This window comes from Strix uralensis, chromosome 16 (assembly GCF_047716275.1).
Source record: "Strix uralensis isolate ZFMK-TIS-50842 chromosome 16, bStrUra1, whole genome shotgun sequence".
Lineage (NCBI taxonomy): Eukaryota > Metazoa > Chordata > Aves > Strigiformes > Strigidae > Strix > Strix uralensis.
In genome coordinates, this window is record NC_133987.1 from 9,459,806 (window position 1) to 9,487,760 (window position 27,955).

General features: G+C 56.2%; 2 protein-coding genes across 7 annotated transcripts; one reads left to right on the top strand and one right to left on the bottom strand.

Annotated features, from left to right (window-relative positions):
* On the bottom strand, positions 1–14,296 carry MAFK (MAF bZIP transcription factor K). 4 transcript variants are annotated; one of them, XM_074886650.1, is made up of 4 exons: positions 14,224–14,273; positions 5,986–6,065; positions 5,674–5,834; positions 1–4,854 (listed from the first exon to the last, which is right to left on the bottom strand). In XM_074886650.1, exon 4 carries the CDS (start codon positions 4,795–4,797, stop codon positions 4,420–4,422), a length of 378 nt encoding a protein of 125 aa, XP_074742751.1. In that variant the 5' UTR covers positions 4,798–4,854; positions 5,674–5,834; positions 5,986–6,065; positions 14,224–14,273; the 3' UTR covers positions 1–4,419. The 4 variants fall into 4 exon arrangements, with proteins under 4 accessions (XP_074742751.1, XP_074742747.1, XP_074742748.1 ...); XM_074886646.1 differs by lacking the exon at positions 5,674–5,834 and having other exon boundaries at positions 14,224–14,296; XM_074886647.1 differs by lacking the exons at positions 5,674–5,834; positions 14,224–14,273 and adding an exon at positions 8,153–12,250.
* On the top strand, positions 12,419–27,823 carry LOC141950996 (lysosomal alpha-glucosidase-like). Of its 3 annotated transcripts, none has more exons than XM_074886645.1 (20): positions 12,419–12,510; positions 18,183–18,720; positions 18,919–19,064; positions 20,030–20,195; positions 20,707–20,803; positions 21,853–21,972; positions 22,230–22,348; positions 22,417–22,548; positions 23,322–23,432; positions 24,254–24,367; positions 24,525–24,609; positions 24,978–25,095; positions 25,457–25,590; positions 25,712–25,863; positions 26,062–26,210; positions 26,299–26,440; positions 26,639–26,737; positions 26,864–27,028; positions 27,110–27,256; positions 27,489–27,823. In XM_074886645.1, exons 2-20 carry the CDS (start codon positions 18,193–18,195, stop codon positions 27,549–27,551), a joined length of 2,787 nt encoding a protein of 928 aa, XP_074742746.1. In that variant the 5' UTR covers positions 12,419–12,510; positions 18,183–18,192; the 3' UTR covers positions 27,552–27,823. The 3 variants fall into 3 exon arrangements, with proteins under 3 accessions (XP_074742746.1, XP_074742745.1, XP_074742744.1); XM_074886644.1 differs by lacking the exon at positions 12,419–12,510 and adding an exon at positions 16,867–16,990; XM_074886643.1 differs by lacking the exon at positions 12,419–12,510 and adding an exon at positions 16,970–16,994.
* The last annotated feature ends 132 nt before the right edge of the window (positions 27,824–27,955 follow it).

Below are 27,955 nucleotides of genomic sequence, written 5' to 3' on the forward strand. Positions count from 1 at the left end.
TCTGAAACCAGAAAATGCTTTATTGGAAAGGTACAAAAAAACCAGTCACTGCAGCTAAATTTACAGCAATAAATTACGTTGTGGCTGTCAAGAGAAAGTAATGGACACATACACAGGGCTATTCGCCTTACAAACAGGAATCCACATTGCTTGGTATATCAATAATTTATTTTATAATAAAAAAGCAGCACAAAAATAAATATTGAAATGAAATTACTGAGTAACCACAGAGGATAGAATGAGCTGGTGATAAAAAACAACTTAAAACAGAAGACTTCTATCATTAAAAAAATGAAAGCAAGTATCCACCATCTACGGAAACACCCCAGCAGACTGAAATACAGACGAAGGAAAACAAATCCACATTACAAAAGTTTTTCATTTTTGTTTTGTTTCTTTTTTTTTTTTAAATAAAAACAATCATGACAATGAAGTTTAAATGATTCGAGAGAGAAAAAAAAAATGCCACCTTCTCCTCCTCCCCGGGTCTGAGCCGTCCAGTGGCCTGACCACTCCGCGCTCCCGTGGCACTGTGCCGGCCCTGCCACAGCTGGCCTCCACACCGGCTCACCCGCCAGCACCTCGTCCCCTCCCCGGCCTTCCCCGGAGCTGCGATGTCACCCAGGTCTCTAAGCTTGCGCTTTGCGGTCTCCTCCGGCAGACGGTAGAGTTGGGCAAGAGCAGAGACGCTGACTTGCTTCAAAGGGATCTGGAGCTGCCCTGGAGGGAAAGGTTCCCCACTCCCAGTAGAAAGCACAGCAAACACGTCTACAAGAACAGAGATGTCCCTCCCGGACCCTGCCCAACGCTTTCGTCTTCTCCTGCCTCCCACCCAGCCCGTGGTTCCCACGTCACACTGCGGATGGGGAGCAACCAAAGAAAAGCCAGGGCCAGGGGAGAGGATCCCAGCACTCAAATCCAGAGCCCCCGCTCCTCAGCGGGGCGGGGGGAGAACAAATTAAGAGGGGCAGAGAAGGAAGCCCCAGCATCCAAACTACTGCAGCAAAGAGACAAGCGAGAGGTACGGCTGCAGGGAAGCACGGCCAGAGCCGCCTGGGCGACTCTGCAGGCGCTTGCCCTGGGTGTCAGGCTTGTAAGTGCAGGACGGAGAGGAAAAAAAAAAAACAAAACAAAAAAAACCCAACAGAAACAAACCGAACCCCAGAGGAATGCAATGTGACAACCCCAAGCTGGAGGGCCCTCCAAGGCGGAGGGTGGAGGAGCTGGGTCTCCAACACGGTCAACAGCTTTCGGGTCATTCCTCCCTCCACGTTACCTTGCAATTCTGATCCCTCTGTGGAAGTTTAGCCAGGACATTTCATTCCCCTCCAGGTCACCACCCAGGGAGCCCTGGACTGGCAATTTCTTTTAATAAAGATTTACAGTATCAAACTTGGAAAAAAAATTATTTTTTTTTTTACGAAAAATCTGTACGATAAAATGTATATAATTATATATTTATATATATATTTCTCTCTCTTTAAATATTTCCACGTGGTCCTTATGGATATCCAATATGGATTACCTACCATGGCTATGGTATCAACAGCTTTAACAACACCCAGGCCTCTTGTTCTTTATCGAGTGACCAGAGATTTAAGTGCCTACCAGCACTAAACTAGCAATCACTTGGACAAGCCTTTGGCACCCTTCCAAGAACTGGAAAAAAAGAAATACTTGGCCGCAAGGGAAGTGCCACGTAAAGATATGTTTCTCAACTCATTCCAACAGCAAGAAGACCCCACGGAACAAAGTTCAACCTCCGTCCCCCTCGGTGCGACTGGTCTGATTTCCCCGGCGGGGGGGTCAAGGGCAGCCAGAGGGTGTTCCTATCTAGCCAGGAATGTTATGGAGCTCTGGAGCTGTTTTAAAGACTGGAAGCATTTGGGCATTTTCAAGTCAACTGGCCTTTTTCATTAAAGTTTTCATTTAAAGCCCCAACAGTGCCAGGAGTCTCCATTTTGCCTGTTTTCGGAGGCACCTGTAAGGTCTGGGAAAGTTTCCAATGTCTGTGAGCTGGAGAACATGAGAGGACCAGGAAATGACAGTAACATCTTTCTCTTCCTCAGCTTCTGCTGTGGGAGTCAATAACTGGTACTGATACACAGGACATCGATCTGCCTGTTCGGAGATAGGGAGGGAGTGGAGGAGAAATGAGGTAACGCTAAGTGTCATCCAAACTCTACGTGTTGGAAAATCACTTGAAGGAAACTCCCTGCTCCCCTCCATAACATGTGGATCTGGCAGGGGTAATGAGCCTTCAGGAAGCGTTTCACTTACACCCTTTCTGGCTCAGTAAGGTCACGGATGTCGATGTTGAGGACTGAATGAGAACCAAGTCTGAGGTTTCTCTTTTCATTAACCTATTTCACAAAGGACCCTCCTGGGAAATCCAGAGACTCCAATGACAAGGTGAAAAAAAAGAAAAAGCAAGCTAACAACTTCTTCCAAAGACAAGTAGGGCTTCGCTAAATTTCTACAAACTTACTGCCATTGAAGGCAAGACAAAGCCTTAAACAACAAATTATACGGGGTGTCAGATGCCAGTTCGCTGTCCCCTTTGCAACAACGGTGGCACTTGATTATTCTCTTTCAGTCCAAAACACTCATGAATTCTCCGTGATCTTTGTTTTCTGTTCTGGAGCCCAAATCCTCTAAGCTCTTCTCCTCATCTTAAACTCCAGCAATCTCATTCTCTTCTCACCTGCGTGACAACAGGCATCGTCCATTCCACAAGTCTCTGACCTGCCCTGCAAAACTCACAGTCCCTTTTCTTTCCTACTTCAAAAAGAAAAAAAAAAACAACAACAAAACACACAAACACCAACATAGCTATTTTTTTTTTTTACAGTGACCTGGAAACATTCGTCTTTTCAGTGCTGCTGCGCAACAGCAGAATCTCTCCTTTCGGCTTCCCACCTCCTGCCCATTGCCAAGCCAGAAATCCCTCTCCCAAACCACTGCTCAGAGCCATATGAACGACTTCTCAATCCCAATTCTTCTGTCCCCTACACACACACACACCAATTTTCCCTCCTGCCCTCCGTGCGCCTCTTGGGATAATTCACCCATTCCCAAGAGAAAGCGTCAAGTTTCAGGGTCACATTCACACAGGTTGTCTGAACACTGAGGGTTGTTCACTGTACTCTTTGGATCCCAACTTCAGCGCCTGACACGCTATGGAGAGGAAAAGACTCTTCCAGCTCCCATCTGACCTCCCCATAGCCCTTCTCTGGTCAAAGACTGGTGAGCCCAGCTCTCCAGCTGGGATGTTCACTGCTAACCTACCAGTGCTTTTGTCAAAGAGGAGTCTCTAGAACTTCTCTCCTCCCATCTGAACGCTATTGCCTTCTAGTTACACTTCAGTGCTTTAAAAACATCTTTCTGAAATACTCTGCACAAACCCCTTCTCAGAGTGCTGATCCCAGCAGAACTGTCCCACCTTCTCACAGCCAGTTCTGCCTCCACCTGGTAATACTTGCAGCATTTTTTCCTCCTCGTCTCCCCTTCTCCCCACCACACAGCTCTTCACAGCATTTACTGTGCCTCCTTCCCTTAAGCTTCAGGGAATCCAGAAAAAAAAAAGCTGCTACTTCAAGACTGCGGATCATTTGGAAGAAATAAACTGCATAAATATACCCAATTCACAGGCACACCTTAGGGAAGGAGCTATCGGGAAACTTGGGCTTGGAATAAGGAGGCTGCAATGTCATTTTTACAGGCCACACAGGTAATGGGGCATATTAAAATATGTAAAATATATATTTTTCCATATTTTAACAGCATGGATTGAAAACAAAACATTATTCCTAATGGGTGTGGTCAGACCCAAGCATTAGTCTCCATCATCCTCCCGCTCCCATCCACTCACAGCAGGATGAAATCTAATCCAAAAAGCCTATATCCCTGCTCTCGTAATATCAGATGGAAGTGGGGAAGGTAGGGGAGACCTTTCTTACAGGGAGTAGGATGCCACTAAAGGAAATTCTTTTTTCCATACATTCATCTCACATGATGATTTCTACGGTCCATCTGTTTCCTGGCTCTTGAGCATCATTCAAGAAGACTCCGGAGGCTCCTCAGGTATCTTCTCCCAGCTGGAAAGCAGCTGCCCACGGCTGAGAGGGGTTTGGGGAGGCAGGGGGAAGGACGAAGCAGATCTTGCAATTTGTACTGCATACAGAGCTCAAATCCTGGACACGAGAGGTTGATGGAGCCACTGAGTCCAGACAGAAGCAGCCAGTTAAGTTCCCTTTGTAGGTTTGGGCGTTTTTTTTCTTTTCTTTTTTCTATTTTTTGCACTTTTGGAAGAGAATTGTTAAAATGCCAATTCTTGACGTGACCAAGGACTCCGGAACAATGCATAAGAGCCTTTTCCCCTCCCCTCTGAAAGGCTGCTAGTTCCCCCCACCGAGGGCACTAGGACGCTGCTGAAAACGGCACAGAACTGGATGAGATTTCGGCTGATTTCACAATGGTGATGACACTGGTGGTGGCAACTTTGGTCGGGGTAATAGGCCCTCGCGCCACAGTACGAGCAAAGGTCTGGAGTGCTTCGTACTTGGAGCGCAAGGCGTCCAGCTCTAGCTTCATGCTGCTGTTTTCTCTGGCCAGCTTCTCCACCTCTTGCTGCAGCTCAACTCGCTGCCTCTCTAGCTCCTCTTTCTGAGTCACGCGCTTGATGCGGCAGCTGGCAGCGTAGCCCCGGTTCTTCAGCGTGCGCCTCCGCTGCTTCAGACGGATGACCTCCTCTTTGGTGAGACCCCTCAGGTGCTGGTTCAGCTCCCGTACGGACATTGACACGAGTTCATCATCACTCAGCACTGGGGCATTCTCTCCTGACTCCTCCTTTACCTGCAAATACCAACAGCACAGGGGTAGCAGCAACCCTACGTGAACAGATGTTCTGGACAGCGAACAGAGACAGGCCACCCCTCAGCAATATGACACCTCCACATGGACAACACCCCCGAAGCACTGTAGAGAGCATATGCTCCACTAAAACATCTGTGTAAAACATGGCAGAGATCTGAGCACTGCTGTCATCTGGGTTTGGGTAACCCTCTTAAGTCAGAGAAAGCAGTGAGCCTTACACACCCAGTGTGAACTGAACAGTAAGGTTTTTAAGGAGATAAATGTAAAGCAGACTGAAGCCCTTTGTGTTCATCAGGACCCGGAATTCATACTGAACACTAACGATGACACCTTTTCCCAGCATTATGCTTGGACAGTGCAGCATCTCAAAAGCAGAACAACCACTTGTATGCAGGGTTTAATTCAGCATTTTGTGGCTTTTCATCCAAGTAGTGAACAAAACCAACCCTGCTTGGCTTCAAGGACCACAGCCTAATTAGGTTTTCCTGGTGCACAGGCCAGACTCTGAAGTTACGTGAGAAAGACACCAATGCCTTGTGCCTTTTTCTCAGGCAGGTTTGCTGTCACAATTTTTTTCAGAACCTTTTAAGACATCATCCTTTTGTCTCTTCAGAGACTGAAGGATGTCTGGAATGAAGAGCTAAGACATTGGAAAGAAACTCCAACAATGCATGCACAATCCATGCGTAGATCACCACCAAGCTGGTACATCTGAGGCATTTACTGTCTCATGGATCTGAGAGACACCAGCTGGACACGTCCTTTCCCAGTGCCTCCCAGTCCTGAGAGTAGAAGTACCTCATTGATGGGCCTGGGAGCACTGGTTTCAGGATGCTGTCAGTAATTGCTATAGTCAAAAGTCTCTTGGATAGCAACTGGGATACTCCAGCCTTCACACCATTCCAGAAACTTCAGAATTCTTTCTGGTTATCACTGGTATTCTTCTACCCTAACCTTTCCTGTAGATTGTGGGAAATTGTATCAGCACCCATTTGTAAGAGTCTCTCAGAATGAAAAAGAACAGTCATGTACAACCGACCTCACATGCAGCACAGTTCTGCGACAGCCTCCCCTGCCACCCAGCATCGCCCACTCAGCCTTCTTCCCTACCTTTAATGCCTTGTTCGGTTTGGGATTAGTCGTCATAACCTGAGCACAGTCTTCCGGACAAAACTGCTCAGAAATTGCAACTGGAAAAACAAAACAAGATTTTCAGGTTACAGTAGTCTCAAAGATGAAGATAGGAAGAAGATCCAAGTTTGGTCCAAACCCCCAACTTAACCGCCATTAAAAGAAACAACCACACAGTTGTTTAAAACACGGGGCTGGATTCAGAGATCAGTTTACCCTGTTCAGATACGAGAAAGAGAAATTTGTGTTGACAAGTGCGTGGCTTTTTAACGCTATAGATCTCTTATTTTGCTATTAACTACACTAAGATTAAGCAGGGAAGACAGAGCAAGGAGGGGGGGAAAGGACACCAGCTCCCATCTGTAAACAACAGTTACACTAACCACCACGCAGCACCTTCCAGTATGCCACCCCTTCTTCTCAAGGGGAACGCAGAGTGCGGCCTCCCAGGCCCAGTCACTCGCTCACCTCCCTCCAGAGGAATCCCAGACGCGCAGAATGGCCTATTAGGGACTGAATTAAGAGTTACCTCCGCTCATAAAAGGCACTGAAAAGCCACAAGACAACAACTCCCTTCATGCTTATTTTGATTATTATTAACCTGGCTTGAAATTGAATCAGCAACCCAGAAAGAAGCTGCCTCGTTTGTAACCTGCTTTCAGTGCCGTCCCCACCCAAAGGAGACGCTACCAGAAAACCCAAACAACAGAAACAAAAGCCCCCCGATAACAAAGCAAGGCAGGAGTTCGCCTCTCCCAACACACCAAGACTGTTGCTTCCCGATCCTCTCGGCCCCAGGCTGCGAGAGCTGACCTGCCTGATATTTCTAGTGACATGGAGGCATGTCCACCGACAGAGAGACCAACCCCTGCCGAGCCGCTGCCCTTCACTCTCACCTTAGCCAGCGACTACACCCCTTCGCTCAGCGCCTTGCAGAAAATCCACCTGCCCGCACCTCCACCCGAAGCCTTCACCCCGCGGTGACGGCAGCACGGCGCTCCGCCGGGTACCTACCGCGAGGGAGGCGACCGCAGCCGTGCCACCATCACAGCCTCTGCCGATCGCTCCCCGGCGGGGAGGGCGCGAGGTGCCGGTCCCCCCCGGCGCACAGCGGCTTCGAGGGTTGCACACCCAGCGGCACCGCAGAGCGCACAGCCTGTCTGGCGGGAGTCCTCTCTCTCTCTCTTCCCCCCCCCCTCCAGCCCAGCCCAAACCCTCCCCATTTCCACGTCTGCATCGTGTCACACATCCTAATCATTCATGAAAAATCCAGCCAAAGCATCCCAAGCATGATTCCCTTCTGATAGTTGCCATGGTGACCTTGGGAAAGTAGCCAACCCAGAGACAGTCGCCATGGAAACAGAGAAGCCCAAAAGCAATAATGACTTCAGGTCATGTCTGTGCAAAGACATCACGAGGTCGTCGGAGAGTAAACAAACTCATTCATATCTGCAAACAGGGGGTGGCGGGATTCGGGGGGGTGCAAAGGTGGGGTGTGGGGACCAGTGGGAGCCGTGTGGGTGAAGGTGCTGGCTCAGCCCGCCCTGCTGTCACTTGGATTTTATCAGTCAAGACACCTCATCATCACACGACTTACGTAAAAATCAAGATGAAGAGCATGGAGGGGGGGGAAAAAATAATCCCGTAAGTGCAAAGCTGCGAGATACTATCCTAGATATTAGGGAGTGTATTTAGGCGCCTCCTCTATTTTTAAGCCTGAGACAGCACAGCTCTCCATGTCTGGAGGAGGGACAAGGACAGCCGCACAGCGGACAAGCCAAGATGCTCCGTGATGAATGGACTACTTACAGCAACTGGTGTGTGCTGCGTTTTCTAGAGCATCACTGAGTCCTTCCCTACTCTCCTCCAGCACCAAACCCCACCCCGGGCACAGCTCCAGCAGCCCCTGCCTCAGTGGGCTGGGCGCCGGGCAGGGGAGCACGTCCCAGCCCCCAGTAGCCGCCTCCAAGGGACGGGGATGCGTCTGTCCTCTGGCTGCTGTCACACTGCATGTTTCGCACGAGGGCTGACCGCAGGCAGGCGGGCAGGATCTCCTGCGAGCACAGGCGCCTCTCCAGACCCCAGCACTGCCCTTTCGCCATCCATCGCTTCCCCTCCGCGCCGGGAGTTTGCCGCCCACCCCTACCTCCAGGCCGGAGGCGCAGACGTAGGCGCTAGCACGGAGGAGGAAGGAAAAAGCTCCTCGTCTCGGCCAAATGGTCCCAGCGAGTTCAGAAGAGCAGAGGAGCTGCCAGCGCGTAAAGGAAAGGGCCGGCAGCCCCCTCCCTGCAGACGCACAGCGCCGCGGGCCGCGCAGGCAGTTGGTGCCATAGTTATGCAGTGAGTCACCAGCTGTTTACAGAGTTTGAGAGCTCACATTCCCACAGCATCAGAAACTCTTCCTTCCCTCGGCATCCCCCCCTCCCTCGCCGCCCCCATCCCTACAAGGAAAGGGGCACGCTGCCGTCCCGCTGGCGGCACTCCGCGCTGCTAAAACCGGAAAAGGAAAGTCAAAAAGGAGGGGGAGGCCGACGACAGACCCGTCACACCCACCAATTACACAAAAAGCCTTTTGATCCTCACCCAGCGCGTCTTCAAAGCACTTTCTACGCCAGCCGATGGAAAAACTGAACAGGGCCGCTTGGCTGTGCAGAGACGGAAAGAAATGTAAAATATCGTGGAAAACAAGAGCCGAGGGGTGAGGTTGCCTTAGGTGGGGGTCAGCGCGAGGGCTCGCCTGTCACCCCGTGCAATGCTCCGGCTCCACGTGACAAAACCCCTTCCAGTCACCTGTTGCTCCGTGTCACCAAAGCAGCATCTCCTTACCCTGCACATTCCTCGGAGGACGGCACAGACACCCTCGCGCTCTCGTGCTGCACGCCTGCCTCCCCCCACACACCAAAACACCCTGGACGGGCCGGTGTCCCTCCGAGATGGGCTGGGATCCATCCTACTGCACCAGGGGCAACGTGCCAGAGCCGCTGCTAGTACAGAGATGAGCAAGGAGGTTCAGGGCACCATCAGGAACCGTGATGCCGGGCCCTATTTAAACAAGGGTGGGAAATTGGGGTCTGCCCTGACCCCAAGGGCAGGATTTGGTAGTGCAAGTAGAAACACTCAAACAGGTTCAAGTCTTACACTCAGACACGAGTGCCAGGGCAAGTCTTATCTCTGCACTAGGTAAACCCACAGGTGTGGTCCAGGCTCCGCTCGAAACCGATACAACAACACTCGCAACCCTCACCAACAGTCCTCCAGGGCCTCGGGCTCCATCTCCATCTCCCCACCTACAAAATCCTTCCCATCAGAACTATTTGGGACTATTCAGCTACCGACGATGAGCAACTAGAATCAGCACGGCACCTTCCACAGTTAGAAGGCAAAACCCCACAATGAAATCGTAAACCATCCCGCAAACATGTCATATTCAGCAGCGTTCCCTAAACATGCTGCACAGGGGTCTTTTGGGATCCTGCCTGCGATTTGATTATTAGAACCCTTTTAGTCTTTACCCTATTCCTGCCCTTCTTTTCTTAATTGCGTTTGCTGCATCATGTCTAAAATTAGGAGCTCAGCTTTTTGGAACAAGGACCGCATTACATCTCTATTCTGTAAGCAGTACAACGCACTTTGAACGCTACATAAATAAAGCGGTGAGTAGTAATACACCAACTGTAAGGGGCAAAGGCTTTTCCAGCGCAGCTCCACACTTGTATTTAAAGCAAGTGTTTTGACTGTGGGTTACATAAAGAGCCCTTGTAATTCTGCAATAAAGTTACCCATTGACAGCCTTGCTAACGCCCTCTCCCTCTCTCAGACCACTTCTATGCCTCTTGCAGCATCCTCCCAAAAACCTGGAGGTCTCCGGCTGACATCCCAAGCCTGTTGGTCTCAGCCTGGACCGTCTAGAGATCCCCAGTTCCTTTGCTTTGAAAGAAGACGACACCAGAAAGCCTGACTCGGGCAGAGGTAGGACAGAGCTTTCCACACAAGGCTTGCAATTAAGAAAGAAAACATGCCAGAATGAGATTTCAGACTTTCCACGCTACAGGGCTTTCAAAGCGCGTTACGCATTAAGGAATTACTATAAAGTCACTGCCGACACCCGACAACTGCGGATGAACTCGAATTTTAAAACTCTTTCTACACTGAAAGACAACCCTGGCCAGAACATGAGTGCCTGGCAGACAGCCCTGCTGGTGTTTAGCCTCCATCCTCAGACACGTACAGCAAACTGAAAACATGCAACCCTCACCGTCAGCCAGGCCAGCCACGACTTCCAGGGGCCAGAAAAACAGTGTGAGGTTCAAGCAGCAATGGGGATCTCCGCCATCGCGTCTCGATTCAGCACCGACAGTTACGCAGGGAATACTCTACTCATTCCCAAATGCGGCGATTTAATTCCCAGGCAGGTGTTTTAGTTAAATTTCTCGTTTATCCGCAAGTTATCTGCAGCTCCAAAGCACTAGCCAAACAGATGTGCCTACCAAGGATAACATCTGAGCTGACAGGTGAAGGGAACTACAGATGCTTACATCTTCGTCGCCGTGCCTCTGCCGCTCGGAGGCACGACACGGATCTCCAGCACATTGCTGCATGGTAGGCAGAGCACCATCCCCCCCCCCCCTCATCATTCAAAAAGCCATTCTCCTGCTCTGACAATCTTCACACATCCTGTAAGGCAGACTGACGCTTGTCACTCATTTGTAATGAGAGCGGGGAGGGACGGGCTGATGGTGTGAATCAGAGAGTAGAAGCATATGCGAGGCAATATATTTGACATGAAGAGAGAGAAGACACAAGGAGGGGGTGAGTCACTGTTTACTGTTCTAGAGGAGCTCCACGCAGCCCTCGCCCAGCTGGCCAGCTTTCCATTTCCCTTATGGATCGGAACCAGCATCCAGCAGCAAAGAGGAGATTCAGGAACCTTCAGAGCGCATTTGAGAGCTGCCAGGACACAGCTCTCTGAGGCTCTCTCTGGGGAAGCCTGGACACGGATCAGACAGTCTTCAGTGGTTTGGTAAACAACCTAGTCAGATGCTGCAGAGAGCCCGTGGTTAGGGAGCAGAGGATACGGAGCACCAGGAGGGTACACTTGTGTGTCACCTCAGAAACTTCACGGAGGAGGTGGCTGAAAGGGAAAGGTATGCGGCAGCCAGCCCCGGTACTGACAAGCATACAGCACTTTTCCCATCACGCACTTATAAAATGCGGTGACAGAGCTACACCAGAACTACGCCTCAGCATCACTGGCCCAGAGATGCATCTCCTCCAGACAGCCATGCTGAGCCACCAAGCAACAAACAACCTGCTTGGATGCACAGTCGGATCCTGGGGCAGAGCTGGGATTGGGATTCCTAACTTCACCGCTCCTGACCCCACATGCCAGCCATCGAGTCGGACATCTTCACCAACTGCTAATAATGGAACATAACGGCGTCGCTATTCAGGGTCCTGCAATACCGCAAAGCAGCGGGATTTGCTACACAACCTGTCCCTCCACTCAGGGGCTTAGTGACAGGGTAATTGCTCTCCTCACTGCCTTCCCCCCCCCACCCCAGTTCTTGTGTTGATGGTCACAGAGCACGGCATCACTTGTGCTTGCTTCATGCTTGCAAGACTCTCTGCCCGAGTTTGAATGTAGCCTGAAACAATAGCTCAAGACAGAAGTGGAAACTGCCTGTTCATCTCTACAGGGTGCTGAGCCCGAAACTTCCTGATAATTGAAAGTGCTAGCACCGCTCAAGTATTTCACAGCTGGATGTTTACAAAAATGATCAGCAAGTGAGCTTATCCCAGAAACCCTGACTGCTGCGGGGGCCAGCGCTCCCAGCTGTCCTTTCTTCGCTTCCCAAACATCTCACACAGCTAGAGATTTTCAATACCAAGTTCTGCAGCGCATTCCACGCCATTAATCATCTTCCAATGTTGATGGAAATAAAAGCGTGTCAAACCGATCTGTATTTTTCCCTTTCAGGAGGCACAGAGCAGTACCAAACTCCTTGCTGCAACAGATTGCCGAGACGGGCGACGGCGCAGAAATGACATAAAACATGACAAAGCACGCTGCCCTTGACAGGCAAGCAAAAAAAAAAAAAAAGAAAGCTAACAAATTTCTGTCTCTGGTTCAGAAACACTTGCGAAGCAGGGTACGAGCCTGGCGCAATACAGCCAGGAACATCTAACGCAGCTCAGGTGCAAAGCCCCGACAAGCTCAGAGCCCGCAGAAGCAGGCAGGGCGTCCTGACGGCGAGAGTCACCGCATGCCCCAATCTTGCGGCATTCGCCCCGTTGCTGCCGGCCCGTCCGGCGAGGAGGAGCGGAGTTAACTCCGGTGCCGCGCAGCCCTGCGAGCTGCCATTGGGCAACCGCGGCGTCCATCACCTCTAGGAAGTGACTGCACGAGGAAGGCTTCTCCGCAGGCAGCACGGCGTACACACACGGAAGGAGAGAGGGAAAAGCGGAGGAACGCGCGCCCGTTTCGTCAGTGAGAAAAATCACAAGGTAAATTCATTTGCTGGTAAAACCCTGACAGCACCAACGGCGCAACGCGCAGGGCTGGGGTGCAAGGCTGCGCTTCTCGACGGACAGGGCTTATAAAAACTGAAAGTGCAAGAAAAAGGCGTGCAGCTTTCCCGGGAAACACTTTCCTCTTACCAGCTCCCCCCACCCTCCGTGGTCCCAGCTCAGCTTTAGGACTACGCTGGCGAAGGAGGGGGTGGCCAGGTGAAAGCAAAAATGGAGGCCTTTCCCTTTTCTGTAACAACTTTGCCCAAAGGGGGCTCGTTCCTAATTTGAGACCTCATGGCCTGCTTTCGGCAGAATCTGTAAAATAAATCCTCCACGGAGCAGCCCGCGAGGGAGGGGAGCGGGCTCTCAGTCTGAGGAAGAGGAGGAGGAAGGAGGTCTTTCTCAAACAGACCCTGACACTCTGTGAGAGTTCAGAGATCTCAGTTCCCCTCGCTCACGGCCTGGATGTTTCCCCATCTTATGCCACTGCCTTCACCAGGAGCTCGGAAGAGGTTCCCCCACCCACCCCATTTCTGACTAAATCCCCAAACCGCCCCGCGCCCACCAGACAGTCACGCGGCAGCGCCCGCTCCCAGAACGTCACCGTCCCCTTTCCTCCCACCGACACGTCCCGGGGTGGCCGCAGAGCGCCCCGCTTTCAGGGCTTCCCCCTTACACACTCATCCCTCCCGCCAGCTCCGGGACCAGCCCAAACGCACCACACGCCTTCCCTCTTCTGACCCAAAAAGAAGCCGTGCTCGCGGGAGATAAGCCCCCGCTCAGCCCCGACGCCCCAAGCCCATCCGATGGGCAGCACGGAGCCCGGCCAGCGTTTCCCACCGGCGGCTGCTCCCGCCCGATAACGCGGGGCGGAGAGCGGCTCACCGAGGCCGCCACCACGCCCGGCCACCGCCGCTGCCACGCTGCCCGGCACCGGCTGCGCCCCGGCTCCCTCCGTACTACAAAAGCTGCTATTTTTAGACGGCGAAGCGCGCGGCGTCACAACAGGTTTCCTCACATGTATTTTAAGAACCATTCAAAGGCAGAGGCAGGCTGCACGCTCATCCTTGGGGGGAAAAAATAAAAATAATAACAAGAGAGAGGAAAAGCATCGCCCAGGCGCAAACCCACCGTCCCCTCCCGAGGGGGACGCCCGAGCCCCGCGTCCACAGGGGTGCGGGGGGAGACGCCGGCCCCGTCCCGCGGGCGACTGAGCGACGCCGGCCCCGCGCTGGGTTCGGGTGTGGGGGGGGTGGGGGGGGGTGTGACCGCGGGGCCCCTGCCCCACCGCGGCTCCCCGCTGCGGCCGGTCCGAGAGGCCGCTCCCCAGGCCCCCCCCACTCCCACGCCGCGCTCCCCTAACGCGGAGATGTGGGGTGAAGTGGGGGGGTCTGGGGTGGGGGGGGGGGGGTCCGCCCCTCACCGCCGCCCCGCCGGGGCCCACGTGCGCGCCGCCCGGCCCGGTGCGAGGGGCGGCGGCACCACGTGCCCGGCGCGGTGGTGACTCAGCACTTTTACCTCAGCCGCCCCGCCCAACCGGACACGACCGGACCCAACCGGACCGAGTCGGACCGGACCGAACCTCCCCCCCCCCAACCTCCCCAAACCGGTGGGAGCGGCCGAGCGGCCACCCCCCCCCTTCTACCACCCGACAGCTCCAACCCAACCCCCCCGCCCCCGCCCCGCCGCGCCCAGGCGGCTCCTCACCTGCGTGCCGGCGGGAGCGCGCGCGCGCGCCCGGGGCGGGGGCGGCGGCGGCCGCGGGAGGGGGGGGGGGAGCGGCGGCGGGGGGCGGCGGGGGTGGCGGTGGCGGCGGCGGCGGGGGCGCTGCGCGGCTTCTTCCCTCCCTCCCTCCCTCCCTGCCAGCGAGTCCCGCGGACAACAACAAGCGCGGGGCGGCCCCCTCCCCCCCGCCGCGCCGCCGACCAACCAGCGCCCCCGCCGCTTCCGGCATGGCGCGTCACGGCGCGCGTCACCCCCGGCCCGCCCCGGCGGCCGCGCGTCACCGCCCGGCCCCGCCCGCGCCGTTCATTCATGGGGAAGGGCGCGGGGAAAGGGCGGGGCCGCGGCGCCGCCGTCACGTACCGCCCCCCCACACCCCACACCCCCTCCGGCCGCGCGGGCTGTACAGCGCCGAGCACCGCGCCCCGGCGCCCCCTCCCCACCGCCGGGCCCTCCCCGCCCGCTGCGGGCCCCTCTCCGAAAGGTCCCGCTTGCCCGGAGCAGCCTCCATGGAGGAGGAGGAGGAGGAGGAGGAGGAGGAGGAGGAGGAGGAGGAGGAGGAGGAGGGGAGGGCCGCGGCGTGGCCGTGGGGTCCTGCACCCTCATGCGTGGGGGGGTTCGCAGTGGGTCGGAGCGTGTCTCGGGCACCGTGAGGCCCTCGGAGGGTGCTCAGCGGCTATTTTGGTCCCCGGGGCGCAGGAGGTGGCTGCTCGCCGGGCTTGCCCTTTTCCGCTGGCCACCGGACCAGCTGTCACCCCAGCACTGCCGGGCCCCACAACCCCCCGAGCGCTGCAGCAGGGCCAAATCCTGCCCCAGGGCCAGATCCTGAGCCCAGTCTTTGCGATTTCCTTGTGCAGCTGTGAGAGCTGCCAACACAGCACCCTGACCCCAATGACGTGAGCGGCATTTCGGACCCTGCGATCATCCAGCAATGATGAAAATGCATCCAAAAAATGTAATAACACAGGCGGTTGACGGAACCCAGTTGCCTCCATTGAAACTGGGCTCCCTTTGATTTTTCTCATGTTTGTAACTATATTAGAAAGTCTGTGTTGGCCCCGTGCAATTTGTGCTTTCCAGTGTCGAGGCCAAATATCCTCGTTGGAGCAGATCTAAGGGCCATAGTTGAGTCTTTCAGTAAGATCCCATCTTTCACTGCTGCTCCCTTCACACAACACAGGCTGCAAAACGTGGGGAGCCCCGCATCTGGAACAGCCTCACAAGTCCACGCAGCCAGAGCAAACCCTGGCTGAAGAATTTTCGGCTAGGGCAGTGTGAACGTAGACTATTACAATCCTTAGCCAACAGCAGGGGGATGGTGTCCCTCCAGGTTGTTGATTTAGAACCCTGCTTCAGGCAGATGCACCTCCCTGCTGTTAAGAAACCCCCCCCCTTTTTTTTTTTTTTTTGCACTGAGCTAATGAGGTTGGTTAAAGCTCCCAGGCAGTGGCACGAAGCCTGGGCATTTCATGCGTTGGCCTTCACCACTCCCAGATTTTCAGACTCTGGTTGAAAACCTGTCCCAGGTGCTGGGACAGGGTGAGCTCAGGGCTGGAAGGCAGATTTCAGCCATCGCTCTGGTCCTCACTGATGTCTCTGAGACCCTCATCTGATCTGATCTCATCTCTGAGATCTCATCATTCCTGATGTCTCCAGATCTCCTTTGCATCCTGGAGGGTTTCTGGTGGCTCAGAGAGCCAAGACAAGCAAGGAGAGGGGTGCTGGTGGTGGATGCCATCCTGCATCATCCAAGGGTTCTCCCTGAGACAGACACGAGACATTGGTCCCCAAAGGCAGGAGGGATGGGCTGGCTGTGTCCTGGGTGGGGGTCTCACCCTCTGTGGTGACAACCCAACACATGGGGCTCACCAGAATTGAGGTCTCTGTCTTTGCAACAACATGGGTTTGACAGATCCCATATAGTATGGGGTAGGGTGGGGTGTTGTGTCACCTGAAATTCTGTTTCTGGGTGAATTTTCCTGTTCACAAGAGCTCTTACTTTTTGTTTTCATTCCCTGGGGAAAGCAACTCTGCTCCAAAGGTCTGTTGTCCTTTGCTGCTGACCTTTAGACTGCAGTGGCCTTTGATAGTAAACAACGAGCAGCTCTCCAGTCCCCTGAGAGTGGAAAAGCCTGGGCAGGGAGGGTGCAATTACATACAATTGTTAACCAGATGAACAGGAGTGCAATGGGAGAAAGGACCGCTGGTGAAAACCTGCATGAAGAAAGGGATTTGTTTTGGGAAGTGTGGGGTTTTGCAGGTCTAGCCCACCCGTTGTGTGCTCAAAACACACCCAGCATCACGATTCCCTGAAGCCACAGGATTCAGCACGGGCACCTCTTTCACGCTGCTCTGGGTAAAGTCCTCTCGCCCTAAAATTGGGTAGAGGCACTAATACTCTGGGTTTTGAGACCTTGCATGCATCCAGGCTGGGGAAAATCTAAAAAATTGCTAATCTCTCATATTCTCCACCTTGGGGCTTTCAAACAGCATTAAGTGTAGATAGATATATTAAAAAAAAATAGTAATATAAAGCACACAAATCAGAGGAGCAAGCGGCTGAGAAGTCGCCGGAGAGGCGTGTGTGGAGGCGCGGCTACTAGAGAGGAGCGGTAGGAAGGAGCTGGGCGTCTTGTAGGGTTTTTACGGTGGAGCAGGCAGAGCTGCAGCGGCTGGGAGCCCTGCCTGCTGCCTGCCTGCCTGCTGCCTGCTGCCTGCCTGCCCGCAGCCACAATGTCAAGAGGAGACACGTGTATGTAAGCGCCTGGCATGGCCGGAGCGGGGCCCAGGCAGGCCGGGCAGGGGGGTCCCGGGGCGCGATGCCTCCCCGTGTCGGGCTGGGGACCCCCCAGCTGCAGGCGCTGGCTGTCCCCCCCCCAAATGCCCCTGCTGCAGGGTGACATCGCGGGTTGGCCTGGCATGAGCATGGGTGCATGGGCTGGTGGCATGCCGAGGTCCCCGGGGTTCGCATGACAGTGCTTGCCAGCCACGGCGGGTGGGTGCTGCCACCCACGCGTGGGGAAGCGACCGACGATTGCATAAGGCTGAGGTGCTGCGTGGGGCAGGCACTGCCACTCAGGGGTGGCTTCGGAGCCAGGCCCTGGCAGGTTGAGCCATTTTGGTGCTGGAGCTGGGGGAGGGCTGCCGGGGAATAAAATCTGCTTTTGGGGGAGAGCCGTTTTGCTGAGCTTTTGCAGATTGCAGGGCGGGGGTGAGTGGGGTCTGAGCACCTATGGCTTGGGTAGGAGATGGAGAGAAGAAAGTTGTGACTCTTATTTAAGGTGCTGAGATTGCTCCTTGCACTCAGCAGGAGCATGGGGGTTCTCCTTCCCTTACAGTACCGGAGATGTTTGCCTGAGCGGTTGTTAAAATCAGATTTTATCAGTGGGAGGCAAAGACTGACAGCATATTCTCTGCCATCCCTCGCCCAGCCCTCCCTGGGGCTAAAACCTCTGACTCAGGGCTTTGGTCGATGGCAGAGGATGCTCGGAGCAGAGGATGCTCTGCACCCCGGAGCTGCAGCTCCCAGCACCATGGCTCTGTTCTCATGGGCAGAGGGAGCTCGGTTTTACTTGCAGCTTCCAGAAACGCTGCAGCCCATAAATTACGACCTGGGAAAAACCTGAGGGGCTGCTCTGCCACCCAAGAGCAGGTGGGGTTCAGGTGGATGGCACTTTGTCCCCTGGGGCTGGCAGAGAGTCATGTGGCAGCATCTCCCTGCACTCCTGCAGGATCAGGACCACGCAACCCTGGCAAAGCCATCCTTTGCCAAATTTGCTGTATGCATCTTAGCCGAGGGCGCAGACATCTCGGTGCAGGGTGCCAAGGTGGGCAAGCTCTGCCTGAACCTTGGGTGTCGGGAGTGGGGAAGCCATCCTCAAGGCTTGGGCCAGTTCTCCCCCTCCAACTCCTTCACGCCTGCCTCCATCTCCCCCTCACTCCAGCACCAGGACGATGAAGTCGTACCAGAAGCTGACGACAGCGGTGCCGCAGCCGGCGGCGTGCCGGGTGGAGGAGGAAGGGGCCGCCCCGACGCCCGCCGGCCACGGGAAGCTGGCCCCATGGTGGGTGGGCAGTGGGCTGCTGGTGGCCGCCGTGCTGCTGAGCGCTGTCACCGTCTGGGTACTGCGTCAAGTATCGGGGGGCTGGCCCGGACCCATGCTACCCCCCAAATGTCTCCTGGTACCTGAAAGCCACCGCTTTGACTGCTACCCGGAACGGCACGTGGTGGTGACCCAGGAGCTCTGCGAAAACCGGGGGTGCTGCTTCATTGAAAGCCCCCCACCGGCAGCGGGCAAGCGCGGCGTGCCCTGGTGCTTCTACCCCCCTGACTTCCCTAGCTACACCCTGGAGAGCCTCAACCAGACAGCACTGGGCATGGTGGGGTTGCTGGTGCGGAGGGAGAAGGCCTATTACCCCCATGACATCGTGAAGCTGAGGCTGGAAGTGAAGTTTGAGACGGACACCCGGCTGCACATCAAGGTGAGCTTCTCGCTGGCTGCCTTCCAGAGCTTGTGACTGCAGTCCTGCACCCTCCATCCCATAGGTGACCATCCGTTGCTCAGACCAAGTCTAGAAGCTACAGTGCTCCAGGCGTGCCTGTATGTGGCCAGTGAGCATCTCCAACCCTTTGCCCTCTTGCTTTGCTGGTCTTTAAAGCGTGTTTTCTCCCTTTTGCAGATAACAGATGCGGCCAACCCACGGTACGAGGTTCCCCTCGAGGTTCCCCAGGCGATGAAGAAAGCGGAAAACCCCATCTACAGCCTGGATTTCTCCCGGGACCCCTTTGGGGTGCTGCTGCGGCGCAGGGCAACAGGGACAGTGCTGTAAGAACCCACCTCCTCTGCATCCCACAGCGGGGGGCGGGGGGAAAGGTCATCCCACCCTGGGCAGGCTCCAGCATGCTTCCTGGGGGCTTTTCCTTAAGGAAAACCACACTGTGGGATCTCCAGCCAATAATTACTCTTCGTCTTCATTTTTCCAGCCGTGCTTATGTGGGGATGTGGCAGCACATGGCTTCCTGACCCCACAGGCTGGCTACGTACTTGCTGTGTCCGTGGCAGGGCTGGGTGGGATCAGCACCTCTCCAAAAACCTCCCAGTGCCCTAATTGCTCACCAGGTCGTACAGCAGCCAAACATTGTGCAAATCCCCAACATGTCACCAATAAGGGACCTGGTGACTTGGGGAAACAGCCACCAAAGGGTTGTGGCTTTGGCTGTTTCACCCTGATTTTGGGTTTCCCTGGCTGTCCAAGCTACAAGGACACCCAGAGTTCCAGGCTTTCTGTGGAGAAGGACTGCAGGTGGTTTTCTGTGCTGCTCTCAGTCACCTCCATGGCTTTGCCTACTCTAAGCTGTTGGTGAGCACCAACAGCCGGTCGATGTGTGGCCAGGGTGTTTTGGGATCCCATCGTTTCCTCCTCCTTCCCATTTGCTGGTGTCTGTGGTCTGTCCTTTACTTGGGAGCTGTTTATCAGTGACAACAGGCTGAGAAACCCCACTGCCATATTGCCTTGGTGGTTAATAATAACCTGCATGGAAACTTCTGGTGTCAAAAGAAAGGCTGTGCTGTGCTGGGTCAGGCTTGGGCTGTGCCTCTCATCCAGCCAGACCCAAATTTGCTGCCTGGGCCAAGGTGCTGGGGCTGAATGCAGGGTGGGACATAAGCTACTGCACTGGCCTTTGGGATGCTTTGAGAGGCAAGGGGTAAATTGTTGATGGGCAAATGGATCCCAGTGGATCCCAGCATTCCCTCTTGACCCTCTCTCTCTCTCGATGTCACCTTGGCAGGCTCAACACCACTGTGGCCCCCTTGATCTTCGCTGACCAGTTTCTCCAGATATCCACATCACTCCCGTCCAGGTTTCTCTATGGGCTGGGGGAGCACCGCGGCACCCTCCTGCACAACCTGGACTGGAACACCCTCACACTGTGGGCCCGTGATGTCTCTCCCACGGTACCATCTCCCCACTCCCCTTAGGGGTGCAGGGGGTGAGGACAGGGGTACTGCTCTCCAGTGCATTGGACAAACCCTGGGAAAATGTGGAAGGAGGATGGGCAGCAGTCCTGGGAGAGGCAGGGGGTGGTCGAGGCTGGCAGGCAGATATGTGCCAGGAAGGATTTCAGAGCAATTGCAAAATGCTTTTGGCACTCTGAGGGCCCTGGGTGTTTTCCGCTCCACCCTGCTGCTCGTGCAACAGGTTGTGGTGAGGCAGGAGGTTTCCCCCTTGCCCAGCCCAACTCAGTAGCAGCCTCCAAGCTGCGAAGAAGAAGGAGCCTCCCATGGCCTTCAGCACCAGCTCCGAAACCATCCTCATCCCTTACCTTGTCCTCCACAGAGGGTGACAGATGCCTGGTTAGGTGGTGGCAGCAGATGCAACTCAGGGCCATTTATTCACCCCAGTTGACACAGGGCTCTCCAGCTTTGCCTGGGAGCTGCTCTCTCACCTGGCACCTCCTCTTTGCAGGAATCGTTCAACCTCTATGGTGCTCACCCCTTCTACCTGCTGATGGAGCAGGGTGGAGATGCTCACGGGGTTTTCCTCCTCAACAGCAATGCGATGGGTAGGTGTCCCGGGGGACCCCGGGCCAGCTTGTCCCTGGAGGAGGACCCGGCAGGTGGGGACAGATGGGAGCTGCTGGAGAAGCCAGTTTGGGAACTTGGGGTGAGAGGAAGCCATAAAAGGGAAAGATGTGGTTTGATGGCTCCGTTATTGAGCATAGCCATCTGTTTCCTGGCTACAGCGAGGCTCTTTAGCAACTGCTGAGCAGTTTAACCACATGCCCAGCTGCCAAGTTGCTGTTGGAAAAGCAAGTCCCTTGTGTGCGGGTCCGTGCCCGTTCCCTCTCCACCCGAAACGGCCTTGCCCCCAGGCCCAGCGGCGTGGCATGGCTGGGGCGCAGCTGGGGATGCCGTCTGCCGCCCGCGCTCTTCCCAGCTGTGCTGCGCCGGCTGCAGCCATGGGATCCACTCGTGTGTGCCAGCTGATAACACAGCAGCTCCCGCGGGCTCCTGCCATGTCGGGGACCGCACTGGCGACCACCCGTCCCTCCCAGCAGCCGCCGCTTGCAGCCAGCTGGGACAATGCTGCGCACGCCGGGGCTCTCGTAGCTCCAGCTGCACTTGCTTTATTGTGGTGATGCTCCCGAGGAGGAGCTCACAGGAGATGCAACCACCTGAGCTGAGGTTCGTGAGCTCAACTGCGTGAAAAGCCCTTCCCAGGAAAGCCCTTGCTCCCACATGCTCACTTGCACAAGTAGCTCTTCATTCACTTAGGAGGAGATTTTGGGGGAGGACATGAAGGAAAGCCCTGCATGTGCTTGGTCTTTAAGTGGAAGCTGGGAGAAAGGCGCAGCTTTGGGCTTAAGGAGCAAATTTTTAAGATAGCGAGCCCTCTCCCCATGTAAACCAGCGCTCTCCCTGGGCTGTGGTGATTTAAGCTTCCAGATGCTCATTTAGCAGCTGCTGAGTGCAAGGCAGGGATTTCTCCGTTCTCCTGCCCAGGCTGAGCATTACCTGTGGTGCTGCCTTGCCGCCGCTGTGGGGGTTGGGGTCTGGGCATTGCTCCCCAATTGTGACTGTCTTTTTCTCTTCCCCCACTGCCCACCAAAAGAGGTGGCCCTGCAGCCTGCTCCAGCCCTGACCTGGAGGACCATCGGGGGGGTGCTGGATTTTTACATCTTCCTGGGGCCCGATCCCAACATGGTCATCCAGCAATACCAGCAGGTGATAGGTAAGTGTCTGCGCCCCAGCGTGGCCACCTGCAGGCACCTCCCCCATGCCCCCATCCCTGTCTCACCCCAGCTTCACCACCGTCTCCAGCCCTCCCAGCTGGGGAGGGGTCAGTGGTCCCCAGCCATCCCATTCCCAGCCCTCCCAGCATGTCAAGGGTCATCAGTCACCTCCTTTTTCCCATTTCTCTTCCCATCCTTTTGAGACGCCCCTGTCATCCAAGGATACCCCATCCGTGCTCCCGCTCTCCCACTGTAGGTTTCCCAGCCATGCCTCCGCTCTGGGCGCTGGGCTTCCACCTCTGCCGCTGGGGCTACGGATCCAGCAATGAGACCTGGCAGACTGTGAGAGCCATGAGGAACTACGAGATCCCGCAGGTAACCCCTCACACCCGTAGAGGCTGGGTCCGGGCTCTGTCATCCATCCCTGAGCCTCTGTCCTGCAGGATGCGCAGTGGAATGACATCGATTACATGGATGGGTACCGGGACTTCACCTTCGATCCCCAGAAATTTGCCTCCCTCCCCTCGTTGGTGGAAGACCTCCACAAACACGGGCAGCACTACGTTATGATCTTGGTATTTCCCCTCCTCTCCCCCGTGCTGTCTTTGTTGCAGATCTGGGATGTAAGACGTAAGGGATGCTCATGGTCCCAGCTGATCATCCCCAGCCCTGGGGACTTTTATCCGAGGCTGGTCTCCAGTGCTGGGCAGGCAACTGTAAACTGTCACTGGAAATCCCCCTAATGCAGGGACTGTGGAGACATGGGCCAGGTTCTCGTGCTGTGGTCCTGTCTGCTGTGGGAGTACAGGGATGCCCCCGTCCCCCATGGGTGAAAGAATGGAGGAACTGTGGGTCAGGCTGTTTAACTTGTGGGTGCTCAGCTGGGGTGCCCCCACATCCCCACAAATGCTGGGATCTCATGACCTGGCTGTGATCTCACTTCTTCCCTCCACAAGGAAAGGGGGTGTGGATTCTGCTTGCTGGGGGTGGTGGGGACTGGGGGGTTCTGGGGAGGGAAAGGTAGGGTTCCCTCCCTATTGAACTTCCCGTTGTAGCCCAAGCCCATCCATGACCCAACATTTCTTGCATAAGCATGAGTTTTCTTGTATTTGTCCCCCCCTCCCCAAAACGCCCTAACGGGTCCTGGGGACTTGCAGAAGTGGCATTTTAGAAAACATCCCTGGAAGTGTTGAAGCAAGTTTCTGTTCCCTTTGGGGGAAACAGCCGCCGTCTATGGGCTCTGGCTGACCCCGTCTGTGTTGTCCTCTTCTCTGAATCACACCGGTCTGGCAGGGGGAAGGAGCCACAGTCTGCCAAGAATGGCACTAACCCTCTGCTCCGTCCCCAGGATCCCGGCATCAGCAGCACCAACCCTCATGGCTCCTACTGGCCTTTCGATGAAGCCTTGAGACGGGGCTTGTTCCTCAACACCACCCAAGGGCAGCCGCTCATCGGGCAGGTGAGGAGCTGCAGGGGGAAATCCCAGCCCAGCAGGGTTGTGCAATAGCATGGTTGAGATTTCATCCCTCACACTGGGGGGAAAGCCAAGCGGCCAAGGGACCTCTCTGGAATGGTTGCCAGAGCCTGGCTCAGCCATTGGCCTCGTGTGTCACCTCCTGGTGTCTCCACCGACCCTGGGAGCCAGCCCCTGTCCCAGCGGAGGAGCCCGTGGGAGTCATATGAGCTTAACGGAATCGGCAGTGCTGCCCAAGGCCGGTCATCTGATTTCTCTCCCTTCCCATTTCTGGGGTGAGGGGAGGTTGTCTGCAATGGACACACGCCTCCAGATCTGCTCCACAGCAGTTCCCTCCCAGTTTGTGCCCCCCGGCTGTTTGCTCCCACCAGCTCTCCCTCACCATCTACGAGGAGGAGGCTTTCAATGTAGCCTGAAAAAATGGGAAAAAAAGAATTGGCTAAAATTCCTGGAGTGAGGCAAAGCATGGAGAAATCACAGCTCTTCCCTGACATGCCCTGGGCTAGGTGGTGTCAGGGCTTGTGCATGCAGAGGCAGAGCAGCCACTCCATCAGCTGCCACTGCCCACCGGGCTGTGGGGGAGTCCTTGGCACCCCAATGCTCCCGGGTACCATGGTGGCAGGAGGGATGCTGTGCATGCAGCATCCAGGACTCGAAGCAGTCGGCCTGGGTTTATCTTCTGGTTTATTGCCTGTTTCACCCCTGGTCCTTCAGCATGCTCACAGCCCTGTGGCACCCCATTCCCCATGGCGACCCCCCACAAATCACCTGCTTGCTGAACCTGTGGTTTTGTGGTGTCCCCACAGGTCTGGCCCGGCTTCACTGCCTTCGCAGACTTCTCCAACCCGGACACACACCAGTGGTGGCTGGAGAACCTGCAGCACTTCCATGCCCACGTGCCCTTTGATGGCCTCTGGATTGTAAGTCCCTCCTTGCCCCGGGTGACTCTCTGCCAGCAGCTCAGCTGGCACCCAGTGTGTGTCCTGGCAGGACTGTCTGTCCCTCAGATGCAGCTTTTCCAGGTCTATTTACTAATCCCCAAAACCTTCCCCTTGAAATTGCTCCACAAATGCTTAGGACATGAATGAGCCATCCAACTTCATGGATGGATCAGAAGATGGCTGCCCCCAGGGAGAGCTCGACAGCCCACCCTACACACCGGGTAAGGAGGGAGGTGAAATGCAAGGCTGTGCTGGTGGGTACTGTGTGCTTTGAGATCGCTGGCAACAGAGTGTGATGGAGGAAAACCATTTTTTAAGAGACATCATGTCTCTGTTTCGCACCCTGAATGTCTCCATCCATACTCGCGTGTGCTGGTATCTGTGCCCAAGCCTTGCACACTTGATGGGGCTGTGTCAGGGTGCAGGATGGGACCATCTACAGGAGCTTTCGGCGCTGGGTTGGCAGCAATGGCTGGTCCTTGCATGTGGGAGGGCTGACCCAGAGCCAGCAAGTGTTGGGGGTGGGGGGGCTCTGTGTCCCCTGCACCTCCCACCAGCGCATGCCAACGGAGGCTCTCCCTCCCGGCAGCCGTGCTGGGTGATTCCCTCTTTGCGAAGACGGTGTGTGCCTCAGCGAAGCAGAAAGCCTCAGTGCACTACAACCTCCACAACCTCTATGGGCTGATGGAAGCCAAAGCCACAGCGAGGTACCCGAGCATCCTACTTCCCACTGGCCTGGGCATGGGATGGGACAAAATCCTGCTGCTCAGGGCCGTGTAGGGAAAGGACAGGGATTTGAGTGCTTGACCCAAAGGGAAGATACTCTGGCTGCTCACAGCCTCTGGATGGGAATAACCTGGCAGAGGAGGGGAGCTGACACCACTCTGGGAGGGATGGGGGAGTGAGGCTGGTCCTGGCACTGAGCCTTCGCCGTACTGCTCAGGCTGACCCTCCAGCACTGCAGGGCTGCCGTGGGGCTGGACCTCTCCTTCCACCATTGTGGGATAAGGCAAGCTTCTGGGGGGCTGCTCTCACCTCCTACCTCTGGCTCTCCCCGTTGTTTTCCAGTGCCTTGATCCAGATCCGGGGGCAGCGCCCCTTCATCATCTCCCGCTCCACCTTCCCCAGCCAGGGCCGGTACTCAGGGCACTGGCTGGGCGACAACCGGAGCCAGTGGAAGGACATGTATTACTCCATCCCAGGTGGGTGGCACGGGCTGCACACAGACCCCTCCCTACCAGCACCCCAGCTTCATTGAGCTTTCTGCTTGTTTGGAGACTTCTCTGAAACTCCTTGTGCCCCACTGATCATCCCTGCCCTCAGGGCTGCTGAGCTTCAGCCTCTTCAGCATCCCGCTGGTTGGGGCGGACATCTGCGGCTTCTCTGGCAGCACCTCGGAGGAGCTGTGCACCCGCTGGATGCAGCTCGGTGCCTTCTACCCCTTCGCTCGCAACCACAACACCCAGAACGAGAAGGTCGAGGGCAGCGTGCTCGGTGGGAGGCACCCCAGGGGTGGGATGCAGGATGTGGGATGCAGGATGTGGGATGTGGGACAGGGGATGTGGGATACGGGGTGGGGGATGTGGGATGGGGGATGCAGGAGGTCAGGGGAGGTGGGGATGCCTGATGGGGCTGGGGATGGGGGGGCTGCTGAGTCCCCGCATCTCCCCCAGGCCCAGGACCCAACAGTGTTCAGCCCTGCAGCGAGGACGGCCATGAAGAACGTGCTGCTGACCCGCTACTCCCTCCTGCCCTTCCTCTACACCCTCTTCCACCGTGCCCACGTGCAAGGGGACACTGTCGCCCGGCCCTTGTTCTTTGAGTAAGAGCTCTGCTGGGAGCTGGGGAGACACTTAGGCTGGATCATGGAGAAAGCAGCCGATCTGAGCGATGTCTCCATCCCGCCGCAGGTTCCCCCAGGATGTGGCCACCTTGGGGCTGGACAGGCAGTTCCTGTGGGGCCGGAGCCTGCTGGTGACACCGGTGCTAGAGCCCGGGGTGGACTCAGTCACGGGCTATGTCCCCCGAGGCGTGTGGTACGACTTCTACACGGTGAGGAGCACTGCAGTGCTTGGCTGAGGGTTGGATGGTCCCTGCTTGTACCTCTCAGGACTGAGGGTGGAAAGCCATGGCTGAGCCCAGCAAGCCCCACTGGAGGAAAGGGTGGGGATGGCTACTGCCCAGACCTGTGCCCGAGCCCGTGCCATGCCCCTGAGCCCCTCACACCCATGTCTCTTGCCTCCTGCTCAGGGCTCCTCAGTGAACAGCAGTGGGGAGATGATGAAGATGTCGGCTCCCCTGGATCACATCAACCTGCATGTCCGGGAAGGTACCGTCCTGCCCACTCAGGTGAGCGCCCACCCATCACCTCCCTGGGCTCTGTCCACAGTATGTGTGTCCCCCCCAGCACCTCAGCTCCTGGACCCCCCTCCTGGGTGCTCACAACCCTACAGCACCCATGTCTTTGAACCCCAGAAACCGGGGACCACCAGCAAGGTGACCCGAGGGAATCCCCTGCGCCTCATCGTGGCCTTGTCCCAGAGTGCCACCGCCTGGGGGGACCTGTTCTGGGATGATGGCGAGAGCCTGGACACCTTGGAGCAGGGAAGCTACTCCTACCTGGTATTCAACGTCACGCAGGTGGGATGTGGTGGGGAGGGCAAGGGGAGTGGGGTCCTGTGGCACCCAGCCACATTGAGCTCATGTCACCCCCTCCTGCAGAACATCTTCACCTCCATCGTCCTTCACACCAGCAGCGAGGCCACTGAGGTCACCATCGGCACAGTGAGCATCTTTGGGGTGCGGGAGCAGCCCAGCAAGGTCCTCCTGAATGGCCAGGAGAAGCCCTTCTCCTACCTGGACAACCAGGTACAGCCCCATCTTGGGGTGCCCTGTCCTGGGGGTCCCCATCCTGGGAGTGTCCATCCCTCCTCCCCCAGACCGTGTCACAAGGTGGCTGAGGAGGTGAGTGAGGACTCTGGGGTGTCTCTCCCTCCATGTTGGGGTTCTGGGAGAGGGGAGCTCAGCCGAGCTGGGTAGGGAAAACAATGCATCCCCCCAACTGAGACTGTACCCCAAAATGTCTCCTCTCATCCCACAGGTCCTCACCGTGAGTGACCTTGGCCTCAGCCTCAGCCAGGGCTTCTCCCTGCAGTGGCTGTGAGTGGGGGGCCACGGGGTCACCCCCACCTTGCCGAGACCACCTGTCGGGAGATGCTCGATGCTCCAGCCCTTGAGGCCAGGACACCACCACGGAGGAGGCGATGGGGACTGTCACCTGCCGCCATGTGGCCCCCCACCAGCACGGCTGGGGATGGGGGGTGCAGAGTGGGGGCTTGGCTGCCGGGTGCCCTCCGCCTGGTCCCGGGTGGGTGGTGTGGGTCGAGGTGTGGGCACCTGTGGTCCCCACTGCAATAAAGGCACGTGGAGAGCTTGTCCTGGGAGTGTGATGTGGGGACAGGGGTGGTGGCCAGGAGAGGGTGAGGGATGGGGGGTGGCTGGTTGCTGCAGGGCCCCCCAGGTTCAGTCCCCGATCTCAGTCCTCCTGATTCTATCTCCCCAGCCTCA